This window comes from Scyliorhinus canicula, chromosome 12, assembly GCF_902713615.1.
Source record: "Scyliorhinus canicula chromosome 12, sScyCan1.1, whole genome shotgun sequence".
NCBI lineage: Eukaryota > Metazoa > Chordata > Chondrichthyes > Carcharhiniformes > Scyliorhinidae > Scyliorhinus > Scyliorhinus canicula.
In genome coordinates this window covers 4,591,776-4,611,902 of record NC_052157.1, presented here as the reverse complement: position 1 = coordinate 4,611,902, position 20,127 = coordinate 4,591,776, and the positions used below count along the sequence as shown (strand labels likewise).

Sequence of the window (20,127 nt, the reverse complement as noted above, 5' to 3'; positions counted from 1 at the left end):
ATCAGACATAGGCGCAGAATTAGGCCACTCGACCCATCGAGTCTGCTCCACCATTCAATCATAGCTGATATTTTTCTCATCCCCACTCTCCTGCCTTCTCCCCATAACCCCTGATCCCCTTATCAATCAAGAACCTATCTATCTCTGTCTTGAATACACTGATTTGGCCTCCACAGCCTTCTGCGGCAAAGAGTTCCACAGATTCATCACCCTCTGGCTGAAGAAATTCCTCCTCATCTCTGTTTTAAAGGATTGTCCCTTTAGTCCGAGATTGTGCCCTCTGCTTCTAGTTTTCCTACTCGTGGAAACATCCTCTCCACGTCCACTCTATTGAGGCCTCTCAGTATCCTGCAAGTTTCAATAAGATCCCCCCTCATCCTTCTAAACTCCAATGAGTACAGACCCCAAATCCTCAACCGCCCTCGTACGACAAGCTGTTCATTCCAGGGATCATTCTTATGAGCCTCCTCTGGACCCTCTCCAAGGCCAGCACATCCTTCCTTAGACATGCGGCGCAAAATTGCTCTCAATACTCTGTGTGTGTGTGTGTGTGTGTGTGTGTGTGCAGTAAGAAGTCTTACAACACCAGGTTAAAGTCCAACAGGTTTGTTTCAAACACGAGCTCCGAAAGCTCGTGTTTGAAACAAACCTGTTGGACTTTAACCTGGTGTTGTAAGACTTCTTACTGTGCTCACCCCAGTCCAACGCCGGCATCTCCACACCATGTGTGTGTGTGTGAGAGAGATTATCAACAAAACAGAAAAGGAGAAACTCTCATTCCCAAGGACGTCACAAAGCTTCACTCTGAATGAGCCAGTCCTTGATATGTAGTCACTGTTTTAAGTGTCACAGCTATTTGCAGGTTTGCAAACATCAAGCTATAATGGTGGTTTGCTTTGATAGTGCTGGTTGAGGGATAATGTTAATCAGGGCAGGAGAATTCCCCTGCTATTCTTCAAAAATACCATATCATCTTTCATACACAGGTTCAATTCCCGGCTTGGGTCACTGTCTGTGTGGAGTCTGCACATTCTCCCCGTGTCTGCGTGGGTTTCCTCCGGGTGCTCCGGTTTCCTCCCACAGGTCCCGAAAGACGTCCCGTTGGGTAATTTCGACATTCTGAATTCTCCCTCTGTGTACCCGAACAGGCGTCGGAATGTGGCAACTAGGGGATTTTCACCGTAACTTCATTGCAGTGTTAATGGAAGCCTACTTGTGACAATAATAAGGATTATTATTATGAACAAGGCTGACTAAATTATCCTAAGTTGATATTAATATGTTTTTTCTGTGCTGCTTTGATTGCAGGTTAAAGGAATTCGGAGTTGGATATTAGGATCTCTTCTGTATAAATAAGACCAGTGGTATTGAGAATTTGACACATTAAAATGTCAATTCGCATCTTTTTAAAAAAATAATTTTTATTCAAGTTTTCAAAAGTTTTCACCAACAAAAACACAGAAATAAGAACAACCCCCCCCCCACCCTCCGGGTTGCTGCTGTTGCTGACCATCACCTAACGCTCCGCCAGGAAGTCTAGAAACTGTTGCCACCGCCTGAAGAACCCTTGCACCGACCCCCTTAAGGCAAACTTGACCCTCTCCAGCCATACCTGCCGTACCAGCCTCCCCGGACAGGTGCCGGAATGTGGCGACTAGGGGCTTTTCACAGTAACTTCATTGAAGCCTACTCGTGACAATAAGAGATTTTCATTTTCATATCGTTGACCCAGGATTCCACGCCCGGGGGCCTCGCATCCTTCCACTGTAGAACAATCCTACACCGGGCTATCAGGGACACAAAGGCCAGAATACCGGCCTCTTTCGCCTCCTGCACTCCCGGCTTCACTGCCACCCCAAATATTGCGAGCCCCCAGCCCGGCTCAACCCTGGAATCAACCTCCCTAGACATCGTCTCCGCGACGCCCCTCATAGAACATAGAACATTACAGCGTAGTACAGGCCCTTTGGCCCTCGATGTTGCACCGACCTGTGAAACCCCTCTAAAACCCATCTACACTATTCCCTTATCGTCCATATGCCTATCCAATGACCATTTGAATGCGTTTAGTGTTGGCGAGTCCACTACTGTTGCAGGCAGGGCATTCCACGCCCCTTACTACTCTCTGAGTAAAGAATCTACCTCTGACATCTGTCCTATATCTATCTCCCCTCAATTTAAAGCTATGTCCCCTCGTGCTGGACATCACCATTCGAGGAAAAAGGCTCTAAATGTCCACCCTATCTAATCCTCTGATCATCTTGTATGCCTCAATTAAGTCACCTCTTAACCTTCTTCTCTCTAACGAAAACAGCCTCAAGTCCTTCAGCCTTTCCTCGTAAGATCTTCCCTCCATACCAGGCAACATTCTTGTAAATCTCCTCTGTACCCTTTCCAATGCTTCCACATCCTTCCTACTGCGGCGACCAGAACTGCACGCAATACTCCAAATGCGGCCGCACCAGAGTTTTGTACAACTGCAACATGACCTCATGGCTCCGAAACTCAATTCCTCTACCAATAAAAGTTAACCCATCGTACGCCTTCTTAACAACCCTCTCAACCTGGGTGGCAACTTTCAGGGATCTATGGACATGAACACCGAGATCTCTCTGCTCGTCCACACTACCAAGAATCTTACCATTAGCCCAGTACTCTGTCTTCCTGTTATTCCATCCAAAATGAATCACCTCACACTTTTCTGCATTAAACTCCATTTGCCACCTGTCAGCCCAGCTCTGCGACTTATCTATGTCCCTCTGTGACTTGTAAGATCCTTCTGCACTGTCTACAACTCCACCGACTTTAGTGTCATCTGCAAATTTACTCACCCATCCTTCTACGCCCTCCTCCAGGTCATTTATAAAAATGACAAACAGCAGCGGCCCCAAAACAGATCCTTGTGGTACACCACTGGACACCAGTCTGAACATTTCCCATCAACCACCACCCTTTGTCTTCTATCAGCTAGCCAATTTCTGATCCAAACTGCTAAATCACCCTGAATCCCATACCTCTGTATTTTCTGCAATAGCCTACCGTGGGGAACCTTATCAAATGCTTTACTGAAATCCAGATACACCACATCAACTGCTTTACCCTCATCCACCTGTTTGGTCACCTTCTCGAAGAACTCAATAAGGTTTGTGAGGCACGACCTACCCTTCACAAAACCATGCTGACTATCCCTAATCAAATTATTCCTTTCCAGATGATTATATATCCTATCTCTTATAATCCTTTCCAAGACTTTTCCCACAACAGGGATCAGGATAGGGAGGCACTGGAACAGGAACAGAAACCTCGGGAGCACCGTCATTTTGACTGATTACACTCTGCCCGCCAGGGAGAGTGGCAGCACATCCCACCTCCTAAACTTCTCCTCCATCTGCTCCACCAGCCTCGTGTAGTTAAGCTTCTGTACGGCCCCCCAGCTTCTAGCCACCTGTACCCCCAAGTACCTAAAACACCTCTCCGCCTTTTTAACGGGAGCTCACCAATTCCCCTCTCCTGGTCCCCTGGGTGCACTACGAACAGCTCGCTCTTCCCCATATTGAGCTTGTACCCGGACAAATCCCCAAACTCCCTAAGGATCCTCATCACCTCCAGCATTCCCCCCACCGGGTCCACCACATACAGCAATAGGTCATCCACATAAAGCGACACCCGATGCCCCCCCCCCCCCCACCCCCCCCCCCCCACACTACCCCCCTCCAGTTCCTCGACTCCCTCAGTGCCATGGTCAGGGGTTCAATCGCCAGCGCAAAGAGCAGGGGGGACAGGGAACACCCGTGCCTCGTCCCCAGGTACAATCGGAAATACTCCGACCTCCTTCTGTTTGTAGCCACACTCGCCACCGGGGCCTCATATAGCAACCTCATCCATCTGACGAACCCCTCCCCAAACCCAAACCTTTTCAACACCTCCCACAGGTACCCCCATTCCACCCTATCAAAGGCCTTCTCCGCATCCATCGCCGCCACTATCTCCGCCTCCCCTTCCACTGCCGGCATCATTATAACATTCAAAAGCCTCCGTACATTAGCATTCAGCTGCCTCCCTTTCACAAAACCTGTCTGATCCTCATGTATGACCTGTGGCACACAGTCCTCTATCCTCATGGCCAAAATCTTTACCAGCAACTTTGCATCTACATTTAGGAGTGAGATCGGCCTATATGACCCACACTGTAGGGATCCTTGTCCCGCCTCAGGATCAAGGAGATCAGCGCCCTAGACATCGTCGGGGGCAGAGCCCCCCCCCTTCCCTTGCCTCGTTGAAGGTCCTTACTTCTTGTAGAATTCAACCAGGAACCCATCTGGCCCCGGTGCCTTCCCCGCCTGCATGTTCCCTATCGCTTTGACCAGCTCCTCCAATCCAACCGGCGCCCCCAACCCCACCACCTGCCCCTCCTCCACTCTCGGAAACCTCAGCCAGTCTAGGAAGCGACCCATCCCTCCCTCCTCCACTGGGGGCTCAGACCGGTACAGTTCCTCGTAAAAGCTCCTAAAGACCCCATTGATACCCACCGCACTTCGCACCGTGCTCCCTCTTCCATCCCCAACTCCACCAATCTCTCTAGCTGCCTCCCGCTTCCGAAGTTGGTACGCCAGCATCCGGCTCGCCTTTTCTCCGTATTCATATACCGCCCCCTGCGCCCTCCTCCATTGCGCCTCCGCCTTCCTGGTGGTCAATAAATCAAACTCAGCCTGAAGGCTACACCGCTTCCTCAGCAATCCCTCCTCCGGGGCCTCCGCATACCTCTGTCCACCCTCACTATCTCCCCCAACAACCTCTCCCTCTCTCTCCTCTCCCCCCCTCTCCTTGTGTGCCCTAATGGAGATTAGCTCTCCTCTGACCACTGCCTTCAGCGCCTCCCAGACCACTCCTACCTGCACCTCCACATTATCATTAGTTTCCAGGTACCTCTCTATACACCTCTGGACCCGCCAGCTCACCTCCTCGTCCGCTAGCAGCCCCACCTCTAAACGCCACAGCGGACGTTGGTCCCTCTCCTCCCCCTGCTCGAGGTCCACCCAATGCGGGGCATGATCAGAAATGGCTATCGCCGAATATTCCGTGTCCTCCACCCTCGGAATCAGTGCCCTGCTCATAACAAAAAAGTTAATCCGGGAGTAGGCCTTGTGGACATGGGAGAAGAATGAAAATTCCCTGGCCCCCGGCCTCGTAAACCTCCATGGGTCTACCCCTCCCATCTGGTCCATAAACCCTCTCAGCACCTTGGCTGCCGCCGGCCTCCTGCCCGTTCTAGACCTAGAGCAATCAAGTGCTGGGTCCAGCACCGTGTTGAAATCCCCCCCCCATTATTAGGCCTCCTGTCTCAAGATCCGGAATCCGGCCCAACTCCTCCTGCATGAACCGGCTGCATGAACCCCGCATCGTCCCAATTCGGGGCGTATACATTGACCAGCACCACCCGCTCCCCCTGCAGCTTGTCGCTCACCATCACATACCTACCGCCATTGTCTGCCACAATGCTTGACACCTCGAACGACACTCTCTTCCCCACCAAGATCGCCACCCCCCGGTTTTTTGCATCCAAACCCTGCCCTACCCACCCCTTTCTCAACCTTACCTGATCCGCCACCCTCAGGTGCGTCTCCTGGAGCATGGCCACATCCGCCTTCAGTCCCTTCAGGTGCGCGAGCACCCGGGCCCGTTTGACCGGCCCATTCAGCCCCCTCACATTCCAGGTTATCAGCCGGATCAGGAGGCTACTCGCCGCCCTCCCCTGCCGACTAGCCATATCCCTTCCTAGGCCAGCGCGTGCCCGCGCCCCCTGCACGACCTGTTTCCCACAGCGGCAGACCCCCGCCTCGACCTCCTCTACCACCTCCAGCTCCCCCTTGGCCATTCCAGCAGCAACCCAGTCCCCCCCCCCCTACTCTTCCCCCCCTACCCCCCCCCTCCAACCCCCCAGCTAGGTCCCCACCTAGCTGTGTTGCTTCCCCCATTGCACTCCCGTGAGTCAGCTAACTCCTGCTGACCCTGGCCACTCCTGCCACACCATCGACCCCCCTCCCCCAGTGTAAAGCTCCAACTCCCCTCCCTTGCCCACTAGCAGGCTCACGTCCTTCCCATTCCGCTCCCAGCGCGAGAAAAAGCCCGCCAGCTCCGCCCCCCCCTTCAACCCTTAGCGCGGGAAAAAGCCCGCGCTTTCCCCTCACCCGGCCCCGCCTCCTCTGGCGCAGCTCCCTTTTCAGGCCCAGTCCCACTATCCCCATCTCAGGCTCCCCCCGCGAGGCCCCATCAACCCCTACCGACCATCAACTCCCCAAGCTGTTAACTACCCCCGCCTCACGAGCCCATCCGGCGGGCCTAATCAAAACAATGCCCTATCAACCCCCAAAAAACAAAGAAAGAAACCCCCCTCGGAACACAACACCACAATCCCCAACCATCCCACCACTGCGACCCCTCGTCCCCGACCCTCAGTCCGAGTCCAGTTTCTCGGCCTGAACAAAGGCCCGGGCCTCCTCCGGGGACTCAAAATAATGGTGTCGATCCTTGTAGGTGACCCACAGACGCGCCGGCTGTAGCATGCCGAACTTCACCCCTCTCCTGTGCAGCACTGCCTTCGCCTGATTGTAACCGACCCTCTTCTTCGCCACCTCCAATCCCGGTAGATCCGGACCTCCGCGTTCTCCCACCTGCTGCTCCGCTCTTTCTTGGCCCACCTTAATACACACTCTCGAACAGCAAACAGGTGGAACCGCACCAGCACCGCCCGTGGCGGCTCGCTGGGCTTGGGCTCCTCGCCAGCACTCAGTGGGCCCCCTCCAGCTCCAAGGGCCCCTGGAAGGCCCCCGCTCCCATCAACAAATTCAACATGGTGACCACATAGGTCCCCATGTCCGATCCCTCCAACCCCTCCGGGAGGCCCAGGATCCGCAGGTTCTTCTGCCTCGACCGGTTCTCCATCTCCTCGAACCTCGTCTGCCATTTCTTGTGGAGCACCTTGTGCGCCTCCACCTTCACCGCCAGGCCTAACATCTCGTCCTCATTCTCCGAGGCCTTTTGTCGGATCTCCCGGATCGCTGCCCCTTGGGCTGTCTGGGTCTCCAGCAGCTTATCGAGTGAGGCCTTCATCGGCTCCAGCAGCTCTGCTTTTAGCTCCTTAAAACAGCGCTGGAGCAGCTCCTGCTGCTCCTGCGCCCATTGCGTCCACGCTGCCTGGTCTCCGCCCGCCGCCATCTTGGTCCTCCTCCCTCGCACCTTTCTTTGCTGCAATGCCGCTTTTTTAATCGCCCCGCTCCTGGTCCAATCCATACACCAGCAGGGAAATGTTGCTGTCCCCTTCCCACACCGGGAAATGTCGAACAAGCGCCATTGCGAGCCGTAAAAAAGAGCCCAAAAGTCCTTTGTTAGCGGGAGCTGCCGAACCTGCGACTTAGCTCCGCATAGCTGCAACCGGAAGTCTCAATTTGCATCTTATGCATGAAGGAGAAAACCAAATACTTGACGACAAAAGGGTAGAAACTTTATTGCAATTGTAAAAAGCTTAACAGAAAATCAAACAATGCAAGGGTACGAATTATTATCCACACTATTTTTGTGCAAATGCTTAACAAGACCATAAGACCATAAGACATAGGAGTGGAAGTAAGGCCATTCGGCCCATCGAGTCCACTCCGCCATTCAATCATGGCTGATGGGCATTTCAACTCCACCTACCAGCATTCTCCCCGTAGCCCTTAACAAGGTTTTAATTCATTCAAAGTCGGCTTGCGTGAAGATAGCATTGAAGAGTTTGTGCACATTAAGTAGGCGTAGAAATCTGGAATTCACTCCCCCAAACAACTGTTGAGGTTGGAGGTCAACTGAAAATTTCAGAAGTTAGGTTGATGGAATTTTGTTAGGTGGTAATTAAAGGTTACAGAAGCCAGGCGAGTGGATTGAGTTAGGTTCTGGATCAGCCATGATCCAATTAAATGATAGAATAGTCACGAGGGACTGAATGGCCTCCTCCTTGTTCCTTTGATCCTAGGTATTTGTACCAAAGCACCATTGATTTAAGTTTCTAGCCTACAATAATTCAACTAATATCACTAACCTCGCCAACATCTACCAGACACAAAGGCATCCTGCCTGATTGCTGGAGGTTGGAATTGAAACCAGAGTGAACGTCATTGAAGTACCAAATCGCAGCGGATGTACGCGTATCAGTCTGATTCACATTGCAACTCGCAACAAAAGCCTGCTCAAAGAGATTAACATAAATCTGTTTCACTTTCTCTACTTTGGATTAAAAACAGCAGCCAGACAAAATCCAAGCAGGTCAGTCAGCAGCTGAGAAAAGGCCTGTTCCTCACACTGGCCAAAGCACCTATCCACGCAGGTCCAGGTTGGACGCGGCCCATGGAGGCTGTCGGTCGCTCTGCCGGCTTGCCTCTCTTTCTTGGCACTGTCTGTGCTCCTGGAAAGGGAGTGTGCAATGTCCCCCGGCATGCTCGAGGTCTTCTGCAACTGGTGAGGATCAGGGTATCTGGAGTGTCCAATCAATATTGTTAACATGTTTTAAATTTAGGTTTATAAAGTTTCCTTTATTTTTATGATTAAGGGGCGAAATTCTCTGCAGACCGTCGTAACGCCGATTTCCGGCGAGCAAAATTGGTGTAGATGACTCCGGCGTGGGGGCCTTCTTTTAGGCGGCTATTCTCCGTTCCCGGAGGGGCCAGCAGCTGACTGACGCGATACGCGTCAGTTTCACCAGCTGCGGAAGTGGTGAGACCCGGCGTTTTGGGGGGGGGGGGAGGAGGAGGAGAGAGACAGACCGGCATTTGGTGGGGGGGGGAGGAGGAGAGAGACAGACCCGGCATTTGGGGGGGGGGGGGGGGGCGGAGGAGAGAGACAGACCCGGCATGTGGGGGGGAGGGGGGGAGGAGAGAGACAGACCCGGCGTTGGGGGAGGGGGAGGAGAGAGACAGACCCGGCATTTGGGGGGGGGGGGGAGGAGGAGAGAGACAGACCGGCATTTGGGGGGGGGGAGAGAGAGAGAGACAGACCCGGCGTTGGGGGGTTTGCGGCGTTGAGTTGAGAGGGGGGGGGGTTTGCGGCGTTGAGTTGAGAGAGGGGGGGCGGCGTTGGAGGGGGGGGTGGCGTTGGGGGGGGGGGTTGGGGTGGTGAAGGGGGTAGGGATGGTGAGGGGGGGTTGGGGTAGGGGCAGCGGCGTGCAGAGGAGGGGGGTGACGGATGCCCGGGGCCAACGCACCGTCGCCCCCCCCTCTGCACGCAGCTGCCCCTACCCCTACCCCCTTCACCACCCCTACCCCCCTCCAACGCTGCCCCTACCCCCCTCCAACGCCGCCCCCCCCTCAACGCCGGTACCCCCCCTCTCAATGCCGCACCCCCCCCACTAACGCCGCACCCCCCCACTAACGCCGCACCCCCCCCACTAACGCCGCACCCCCCCCACTAACGCCGCACCCCCCCCCACTAACGCCGCACCACCCCCCCACTAACGCCGCACCCCCCCCCACTAACGGAGGAAGGAAGGGGGGGAGGAGGAAGGAAGGGGGGCGGAGGAAGGAAGGGGGGAGGAAGGAGGGGGGGAAGGAAGGAGGGGGAGGAGGAAGGAGGGGGGAGGAAGGAAGGGGGGAGGAGGAGGAAGGAAGGGGGGGAGGAGGAAGGAAGGGGGGGAGGAGGATGGAAGGGGAGGAGGAGAGGGGGGGAGGAGGAGAGAGGGGGAGGAGGAGAGAGGGGGGTGTGGGGTACCGGCCTTCAGAGGGAGGGGGGGGGTGTGGGTACCGGCGTTGAGGGGGGGGGACCCGGCGTTGAGAGGGGGGGACCCGGCGTTGAGAGGGGGGGGTTGCGGCGATGAAGGGGGGTTGCCGCGTGAGGGGGGGTTGCGGCGTTGAGGGTGGGTGTTGCGGCGTTGCGAGAGATGGGGGGGCGGCGTTGGAGGGGGGTAGGGGTGGTGGGGAGAGGGGTAGGGGTGGTGGGGAGGGGGGGAGGGGTGGTGAGGGGGGGGTGGTTGGGGTAGGGGCAGCGGCGTACAGAGGGGGGGCGACGGTGCGTTGGCCCCGGGCATCCGTCGCCCCCCCCTTCTCTGCACGCCGCTTGCCCCCAAACCCCCCCCACCACCCCTACCCCCTCCACCACCCCTACCCCCCTCCCCACCACCCCTACCCCCCTCCCCACCACCCCTACCCCCCCTCCCCACCACCCCTACCCCCCCCCAATGCCGCAACCCCCCCCCAATGCCGCAACCCCCCCCCCATGCCGCAACCCCCCCCCCCGATGCCGCAACCCCCCCCCCCCCCCCCCCCCCCCCCCCCCCCCCCCCCGCGGACACCGAACGGTGTCAACCATCATCAATGGTTGACGCCGTTTTAAAGCTACTGTGATTTCCGCCGACGTGACCCGTGGCCACGTCGACGGGACTTCGGCTTCGGCCCATCCGGGCCGGAGATTTGTGGAAACAAAAATATAATGAAATCCCGCCGGCGCCAGCTGTTTTCAGAGGCTGCCGGCGGGATTTGCACAGCGCCGGTTTTTGGCCGGTCAGAGAATTAAAAACCCTGCGGGAGCGGGATTAACGCCGCTGCCGGCCGATTCTCCGACCCTGAGTGGGGTCGGAGAATTTCGCCCAAGTTCTTTATTCATGAAATGAACATCACTTATTGTCACGAGTAGGCTTCAATGAAGTTACTGTGATAAGCCCCTAGTCGCCACATTCCGGCGCCTGTTTGGGGAGGCTGGTACGGGAATTGAACCGTGCTGCTGGCCTGCCTTGGTCTGCTTTAAAAGCCAGCGATTTAGCCCAGTGTGCTAAACAGCCCCGTAAAACACATGAAATGAAAATCACTTATTGTCATGAGTAGGCTTCAATTAAGTTACTGTGAAAAGCCCCTAGTCGCCACATTCCGGCACCTGTTCGGGGAGGCTGGAACGGGAATTGAACCGTGCTGCTGGCCTGCTTGGTCTGCTTTAAAAGCCAGCGATTTAGCCCAGTGAGCTAAACCAGTCATTGAGGGGCGGTTTTGTTTGTTAGTTGACCACAGTGTCACTTTTTAGAAAAGTGAACTGGGAAAATGTAGGTTAAGTTTGAAACTGCTGCCTCTTTGCCGTTAGCACTTGGCACTCATACCTGTGAACCCCCGATCACTCAATGTTGGTCATACTTACAAAGGAGGTGTCCTGCCTATTTTTTTCAGACATGATCACAGATCTGAATCCAAAATATTTGTGGTAGTCACCACTGTTGTATTGTATATATCACATATGAGGTGTATTACGGTAAGGCTCCTGTACTACAGGTACAGGGGTAGGTCCCTGCCTGCTGGCTCCGCCCAGTAGGAGGAGTATAAATGTGTGGGCTCTCCGAGCTGCAGCCATTTCGGCAGCAGCTGCGGGAGGCTACACATCTCTGTGTAATAAAGCCTCGATTACACTCTACTCTCATCTCGTCGTAATTGATAGTGCATCAATATTCACCTGCCTTTTCCATTTTACCATGCTGATGAGGTTTCTCTGTATGTCAAACATATTTTGGTTTTGTTTCAATTTGCAGCATTGAATTTTATTATATCTAAGGGTTTAGTTATTGAAGTTTGGCTGTTGAATTCTAATAAATGTGCGAAACTCACTGACAGAAATACTTTGGGCGGGATTCTGTGATCCTGAGGCTAAGTGTTGATGCCGTCAGAAACGCTGTCGCGTTCCCGATGGCGTCAACATTGCCTGAGGATCAGTAATTCTGGCCCCTACATGGGGGCCAGCACGGCACTGGAGTGGTTCACGCCGCTCCAGCTGCTGATTCTGGCGTCAACTGGGCGCCGCGGGGTTGGTCCGCGCATGCGCAGTGTCTCCCTTCTCCGCGCCGACGCAACATGGCGTAGGGCTAATGGGGCCGGCGCGGAAGAAAGGAGGCCCTCAGCCCGAGAGGCCGGCCCGCCGATCGCTCGGCCCCGATTGCTCGCCAGGTCACAACGGAGGCCCCCCCCCACCCCCCCACCCCCCCCCCCCCCCCCCCCCCACAGGCCGCCCCGGACCCTTCCATGACAAGGTCCCGCCGGCCTGAGAGCAGGTGTGAACGGCGGCGGCGGGTCTCAGGTTTTTTTACGACGGCCGCTCGGCCCATCCTGGGGCGAGAATCGGCAGAGGTCCTGTAGAGCGACCCCTGACCGGTGCCGCGCCAACCACGCTGGCGCCAATGCTGCCGATTCTCTGCTCTGTGGATAACCGCGTCCCGGTATCGGGGCAGCGTGGCGCGATTCGCGCCTGTCGCGGGGATTCTCCGGCCCGGCCCCGGGCTGAGAGAACCCCGTTCATCGTTTCAGCAAGATAACATCGATCACTTTGTCTTTCATTGCAACAGATTTTTTAATCATTCGTCTCAGAATACAATCAGCAGTTTGATTTTAAAAATACATTCCTTTGTCACAAAAGGTATCCTTTTTATAAAATGGATCTTTGCCTCTCGTTGAAATTTGACAGCACTGACTGGATTTATTATTATTTAATGCAGCGAGCATTTAAAACTGATCATCAGAGCTCATTTTATGTTCAGATAAATCAGAAATGTGATTTGAACTCGATGCAATTCACATTAAGAACACAGTTTGGAGAACAGGTAGATAATTAGTATTTATTTAAGCAGTAATCAGCATTGTCAATGTTTCCCTTGTCTTACATCAGCCTTGCAATTCAGTAAAATCTTGGCCTGGGATGCCATTGTATCTGAGCAGTCCCATCATCTCATAGCAGGGGGATGGGGTAGGAAGCACACGCAGCCAGGCCACACATGTTCTTCCCTCGTTGAATGTAGAAATATCTAAAAAAAAAGAGAAAAAAAAGAGCTTCCATAGCACCTTTTACAAGCATAGGACGTCCCAAAAGAAGTTACAGTCAGTGGTAAACTTTGTAAGTGTAGTCACTGCAGTGTTGCAGGAAATGCGGCAGCCAATTTTACGCATGCCAAGCTCCAACAAACAACAGATTGAAGAGACGGCAGGCATAAAAGGTTTTAAGTAAATCTATTTCAGGATTAATGTTACAGTGACGAAGCTGTTTCTGGCAATTGAGTAGCTTTGTTATTAAAGCCTGATCAAGTGGCTCTTGTCCCAGGAAGCCAGCACTTGTATCACCACTTTGTGTCCTCGCAATCCACTAGACCAGAGCTAGTTCAGCCACTATGCACTTTGTTAGATACACCTAACAAAATAGGCTCTCTCCAAACTGGTCACACGCTGATTTCTCGAGTGCGTTACACAGTCAGTCTCGACAAATAACTTACTAAGTCACCTTCACGCACTCCTAGGCTGTCTGTATCTCTTGCAGCCTGGTTGTGTTCAAACTAGGTGTGAGCTATGTCAGCCCCTGTTCCATTATTTGAATGAACTGCACTTCCACTTCTGGCTCCACGAATATTATGAGAACTGGATTCTCAGACACTAAGAGAATGATGGAATAAAGAACAAAGAAAAGTACAGCACAGGAACAGGAACTTTGTCCTCCAAGCCTGCACCGACCATGCTGCCCGTCTAACCTAAAACCTTCTACACTTCCAGGGTCCGTGTCCCTCTATTTGCATCTTATACGTGTATTTGTCAAGACGCCCCTTAAACGTCACTATTGTACCTGCTTCACCACCTCCTCCAGCAGCGAACTCCAGGCACCCACTACCCTCTGTGTAAAGAACTTCCCTCGTACATCTCCTCCAAACTTTGCCCCTCACACCTTAAACCTATGCCCCCAGTAATTGACTCTTCCACCCTGGGAAAATGCTTTTGACTATCCACTATCCAAGCCTCTCACAATTTTATAGACTTCTATCAGGTCGCCCCTGAATCTGCATCATTCCAGTGAGAACAAACTGAGTTTATCCAACCTCTCCTCATAGCTAATGTACACCCCGATCCCTCTCCTGTCAATACTATTTAGGGTTCTGCCATTTACTGTATATTTCCCACATGTATTAGACCTTCCAAAATGCATTACCTCACATCTGTCTGGATTAAACTCCATCTGCCACCTCACCAACCAAGTTTCCAACTGATCTATACCTTGCTGTATCCTCTGAATTCTCATCCCTATCCGCAATTCACCAACCTTTGTGTCATCCGCAAACTTACTAATCAGACCAGTTACATTTTCCTCCAAATCATTTATATGTGGGACGCCGTGATGGCGCTGTGGTTAGCACTGCTGCTTCACAGCGCTGAGGACCCGGGTTCAATCCCGGCTCTGGGTCACTGTCCATGTGGAGTTTGCAGGTTATCCCCATATTTGCGTGGGTCTCACCCCCACAACCAAAAGATGTGCAGGCTTGGTGGATTGGCCACACTAAATTGCTCCTTAATTGGAAAAATAAATGATGTACTCTAAAAATTTTTAAAAATCATTCATATATACTACAAACAGCAAAGGTCCCAGCACTGACCCCTGCAGAACACCACTAATCACAGCCCTCCATTCAGAATAGCACCCTTCCACTGCTACCCTCTGTCTTCTGTGATCGAGTCAGTTCTGTTTCCACCTTGCCAGCTCTCCTCTGATCCCATCTGACTTCACCTTCTGTACCAGTTTGCCATAAGGGACCTTGTCAAAGGCCTTACACCAGTCCATGTAGACAACATCCACTGCCCTACCTTCATCAATCATCTTCGACACTTCCTCGAAAAACCTGATCAAGTTAGTGAGACACAAACCTCCCTTCACAAAACAATGCTGCCTCTCGCTAATGTGTGCATTTGCTTCCAAATGGGAGTAAATATAGGAAGTAAGAAAGTGGAATTGAAGCAGAAGATACGTTATTACTTAATGATGTGGCAGACTCGAAGGGCTTTCCTTGTGTTCTAATGTTGGTGAATAAATAAACCATGAAAATTTACAATTAAATTCAGTGTAATGTTTTTACTTAAGTGATTAGCACAAAGAGATGGTGAGCGAATGGGTACCTCAACACACTCAACCATTGAGCCTGGGACCTTCTTCAGCTCATAATATACCGTAACCAGCTGAGCCATTGGGGCAGCTCATTACATTACACTTTATACGGTACTCTTCACAATTCACATACTTGCTGTTGAAAAAAATTAATCTAATTTTATTACTTTCAAAAAATGTACATACCCATCAATTCCCCAGGATGGGCCCCAGGAGTTCTTCACGATCCAATACTTGGTTCCATTGGACACCCCATAACCCACAGCCAGGACAGCATGATTCACTTTATCTGGGGTTGAACTGCAGTTTGGGCTGTTGGTAGATTTAAGTTTTAAAAATCACAAGTTCCCATTTCTATTCAATACGTCAAAATTCTTATATTCATGTGCAATTCCATTCAACTGTTCCCATCAGCATTTATAATGAGAACCAGCTATGTAAACCTGTCACGCTGTAATTACAGCACTACCTGTGGCACACGTTCACATGGGCAGTGGTCACAAAATGTAGCCACCTGGATTTATAATGGGGGGGTGCAAAAATAAGGACTGGGGGTGAGATTTACCGACAACCCCACTGCGTGTTTTTCGGCAGCTGAGGCGGCCCGCCAGCAGGATCTACCGGCCGCGCCATTGTCAACGGGATTTCCTGTTGGAAGATTTTGAGGAGACGAGAGTTCGAAAGGGACAGGAAATAGAAACACTCATGGATTTCAATGTAAGAAATATGAGGTCCACCATTTCAGACCTAAAAAAGGATAGAACAGTGTACTTTCCAAATGGTGAAAAGCTAGATAATAATAATAATCTTCATTGTCACAAGTAGGCTTGCATGAACACTGCAATGAAGTTACTGTGAAAAGCCCCTCGTCGCCACATTCCAGCGCCTGTTCGGGTACACAGAGGGAGAATTCAGAATGTCCAAATTACCTAACAGCACGTCTTTCGGGACTTGTGGGAGGAAACCGGAGCACCCGGAGGAAACCCACGCAGACACGGGGAGAACGTGCAGACTCCGCACAGACAGTGACCCAAGCCGGGAATCAAACCTGGGACCCTGGCGCTGTGAAGCAACAGTGCTAACGACTGTGCTATCGTGTTGCCCAGGTGGAGACAGTGGAGGTACGCAAGAAATTCGGGGGTCAAGGTACATAGATTGACTTGAACAGGTACAGAAAATAATCAAAAAATGGCAAACGGAATACTGGCTTTCATATCTAGAGGACGAGAATACGAGGGCGTGCAAATCAGGCTTCAGTTATATAAACCAGATCTGGAGTTACTGTGAGTAGTTCATGGTACCCCACCTTAGGAAGGATATAGTGTTTATTTACCAGAATAATTATTGAACTGTTCATTTAGGAAAGATTACCTCAACTAGGGTCTTATTACCTGCACGTAATTTGATTTAAAATTTCAGAATATTAAGGGGAATGGGTAGGTTAGATAGAGATATTTTTTTTTTTTTTTTTTTTTTTAAACATTTAGAGTACCCAATTCATTTTTTCCAATTAAGGGGCAATTTAGCGTGTTCAATCAACCTACCTTGCACATCTTATGGTTGTGGGGGCGAAACCCACGCAAACACGGGGAGAATGTGCAAACTCCACATGGACAGTGACCCAGAGCCGGGATCGAACCTGGGACCTCGGCGCCGTGAGATTGCAGTAGGTTAGATAGAGATAAACTTTTTCTGCTGCTTGAGGCATCTCAGACTAGCGGGCAGAGTGTAAAATTAAAGCCAGACCTTTCTGGAGAGAAACTAGGAAACACATCTACGATTAAAGGTGGCAGAAGTTTCAAACTCTTTCGCAAATGGAACTGATGCTGGATCATTTGTTCAATTTAAAACTGATTGATAGATTTTTGTTAACCAAAGTAATTGAGATAAGGGGTAGAGTTGGGTAAATGGATTTAGGTCAGAGATCAGAGATGGGTAATTCCCCTGCTTTGTTTTCATATCGTGCGCTGAAATCCTTTATGTCCGCCTGAGAGGACAGAGGGGTTCATCTGAAAGGGCACGCCAGCATTCCCTGAGTACTGCACTGGGAGGGCCAGTCTCAATTATGTGCGCAAGTCTCTAGAGTGAGGCTTGAACTCATAATAATAATAATCGCTTATTGTCACAAGTTGGCTTCAATGAAGTTACTGTGAAAAGCCCCTAGTCACCACATTCCAGCGCCTGTTCGTGGAGGCCAGTATGGGAATTGAACCTGTGCTGCTGGCAGTTCTGGATTACACGCAAGCTATTTAGCCCACTGTGCTAAACCAGCCCCTTTCTGACTCAGAATCAGGAGGTCTCTCCACTGAATCATGGTTGACACCCTGAGCCTCTTTGACGTTCCGAGCCTCAGTCAGGGTGAGCATTATAGATGCACTGGACAATATTGTGCTAACAACCCTGCTACTTGCATCTTGGGATGGGGTCTTTATTTTGGGGCAGTCATAAGTCCCATTCGCTGCACTCGTATTCCCTGGATTTGTATTTCCAAATTATTTTCAGGAGGATTCATTAGTACAATCTCTCATTATTGCAAAGTTTTTATGTAGTCCTAGTTGTGGTCAATTAGTGGATTGAACCATGGCTCAGTGTCAGCCTCCTGAAAGATTACGGGGTTCAGGCCCCACTCAATGAGCGGAGAGAAGAGTTCTGATGCCCAAATAATGGGATGGTGTTCAGGGAGGTACAAAGTGCCCGATGTAAATGAAATGTAAACCACTCCAGCGCATCAAGCTCAACATGCTTTAGGAGAGTTTTGAGTCAAGCTATGTATAAAATGGGATTGCATTATGGAAGTAACTCAAGAGCACAATCTGCTTGTTGTAAATCTGCAGAGGAAATGAGCTGCCCATGGTCTATTAGAAATAGATAATTGAGAAGACCTTTCGAGGAGATATTAAACGAAAGCCCGGTCTACCCTCTAAGGTTGGCTTAAATCCAGTGGCCCAGTGTTTTGAAGAAGATATTGGAGACCTCCCAATGTCCTGGACCAATATTTATCCCTTAACTAATCGGATTAAAAATGACTGTTTGTGGGAGCTACCCTGACTATGTTTCAAAATACATCATTGGCTGTAAAGCATGCGTGTTCTTCCTTTCTCCCTCCTTCCCTCCAGCATGGAGCAGTTCAGATAAGCAGAATTGGCCTTGCTATGCCACACAGGCCTTTTCGGAAACCAAATCCTACAATTAATGTGGTTTTTAAAAATGTATCCATGGATATTGATGTTGCTGGAAAGGCCAGCATTTATTTGCCTATTGCTAGTTGCCCTGGGGATGGTAGTGTTGAGCTTTCTTCTCCAATGTCAAGGACTTACTTGGAATAAACACCTTCCTTGTAACTTAAAAAATCATCAGTCACTTCAAAAGCAAAACTGACCGGGTTCAGCCTTGCCACGGCATCCACCATTCCTACTTCATCGTACTGTGAAACAAAACAGGGTGTTAGATCAATGCACTTGTTCAGGAGTGAGGAGTAAGAGCAGCATTCTCAGTGTGCTATAATAATACACTCAGTTCAACCAGTTTTCATTCATTTCAAATAAAACCAGGAACTTTGATTCTATTTGAATTCAGCTGAGATTTAAAAACAAAAACTGGTTTCTGGATTTAGCTCACAAAAGTACAGAAATGGCTGAGGTTGATAATAATAATTGCTTATTGTCACTAGTATGCTTCGATGAAGTTACTGTGAAAAGCCCCTTGATTATTGAGCAAGCGCTATTACACTTGTGTCATCATATGGTTATTGGAAGACCTGAGGCCTACCTCAGTGATGTTCACTACTTCCTTGACAAATGCGGCAGCTTTGCTGGCCTGAAACCTACAAGGTCCATCCTGAGAAAAACACAAAGAAAAATCACAACAGAACCAACAATTGCTGCAGCACCATGCTGGTTTAACAGATTCTCAGCTCGCTGTGACGTTGACTTCCTACGTCTCAATTTCAAGACCGTGGTGGAAATCTGGAACATTAAACTAAATTGCGAAAGTGGGACACGGTGACTTTGTGTGATTGTGTAAAATGGATCATAGCGAATTGGAGGCCGATGGAAATAAAAGTGGGGAGGGATGTGAAATGGAGTGCTGACCAATGTTCGCTGTAAACTGCTTGCGTGAAGCTGCACACCAATCCAAAAAGTACCAGAACGGTCACTCACAAATTGCCTCCTTTATGATACCGTGGTCTGAGAAGGCAGATACCGACCTTCCCACTCCTGCCACCAGGGGGGGGGGGGGGTTACAGGACAGGGCAGTTTCCAGAACATGGATGGGAGAGGGAAAGGTATCAGATATCTACCAAGAACTTACGGAGTCGGAGGAAACTCAGATAAGGGAACTAAGGGGCAAGTGGGGACGGTGGGGGGGGATTAGGCTTCATTGTTTGGGGTGCGAAGAACGTGTTAGGGATGGAAATGTTTCTGTACTATGTTTATGTCGCTGATGTTGTCATCACGGTAGCACAAGTGGTTAGCACTGTGGCTTCACAGCGCCAGGGTCCCAGGTTCGATTCCCCGCTGGGTCACTGTCTGTGCGGAGTATGCATGTTCTCCCCGTGTCTGCGTGGGTTTCCTCCGGGTGCTCCGGTTTCCTCACACAGTCCAAAGACATGCAGGTTACGTGGATTGGCCATGCTAAATTGTTCTTAGTGTCCAAAAAGGTTAGGAGGGGTTATTGGGTTACAGGGAATAGGGTGGAAGTGAGGGCTTAAATGGGTCGGTGCAGACTCGATGGGCAGAATGGCCTCCTGCACTGTATGTTCTGTGTAATCTATGTAATTATTTATTTATTTATTTTTAAAAAAAAATTTAGATTACCCAATTATTTTTTCCAATTAAGGGGCAATTTAGCGTGGCCAATCCACCTACTCTGCACATTTTTGGATTGTGGGGGCGAAACCCACGCAGACACAGGGAGAATGTGCAAACTCCACACAGACAGTGACCCAGAGCCGGGATCGAACCTGGGACCTCAGCGCCGTGAGGCGGTTGTGCTAACCACTAGGCCACCGTGCTGCCCCGTAATCTATGTAATTATTATAAAAACTACCGATACCCTAATAAAATGTTTTTTAAAAGATACCATGGCCTGGATTTTCCGTTCTGGAGACTAAGTGCAGACGCCAGCGTAGAATGTGTCGACTTTCACGACAGTAAATTTGGCAGCAGGCAGCGATCGATTCCGTCACCATTGAGGGGCTAGTACAGGTGCCGACTA

General features: G+C 50.9%; 1 protein-coding gene across 1 annotated transcript in view; it reads right to left on the bottom strand.

Moving 5' to 3' along the window:
• Nucleotides 1–12,326: 12,326 nt before the first annotated feature.
• ctsh (cathepsin H) overlaps nt 12,327–20,127 on the bottom strand; it is a 38,239-nt gene continuing 30,438 nt past the window's right edge. Inside the window, exons 9-12 of the mRNA XM_038813714.1 lie at nt 18,679–18,747; nt 18,228–18,334; nt 15,097–15,222; nt 12,327–12,796 (exon numbers count right to left, since the gene is read on the bottom strand). Of these exons, the coding sequence (XP_038669642.1) occupies nt 12,721–12,796; nt 15,097–15,222; nt 18,228–18,334; nt 18,679–18,747 (378 nt within the window). The 3' untranslated portion in view covers nt 12,327–12,720. The remainder of the gene's footprint in view (nt 12,797–15,096; nt 15,223–18,227; nt 18,335–18,678; nt 18,748–20,127) is intronic.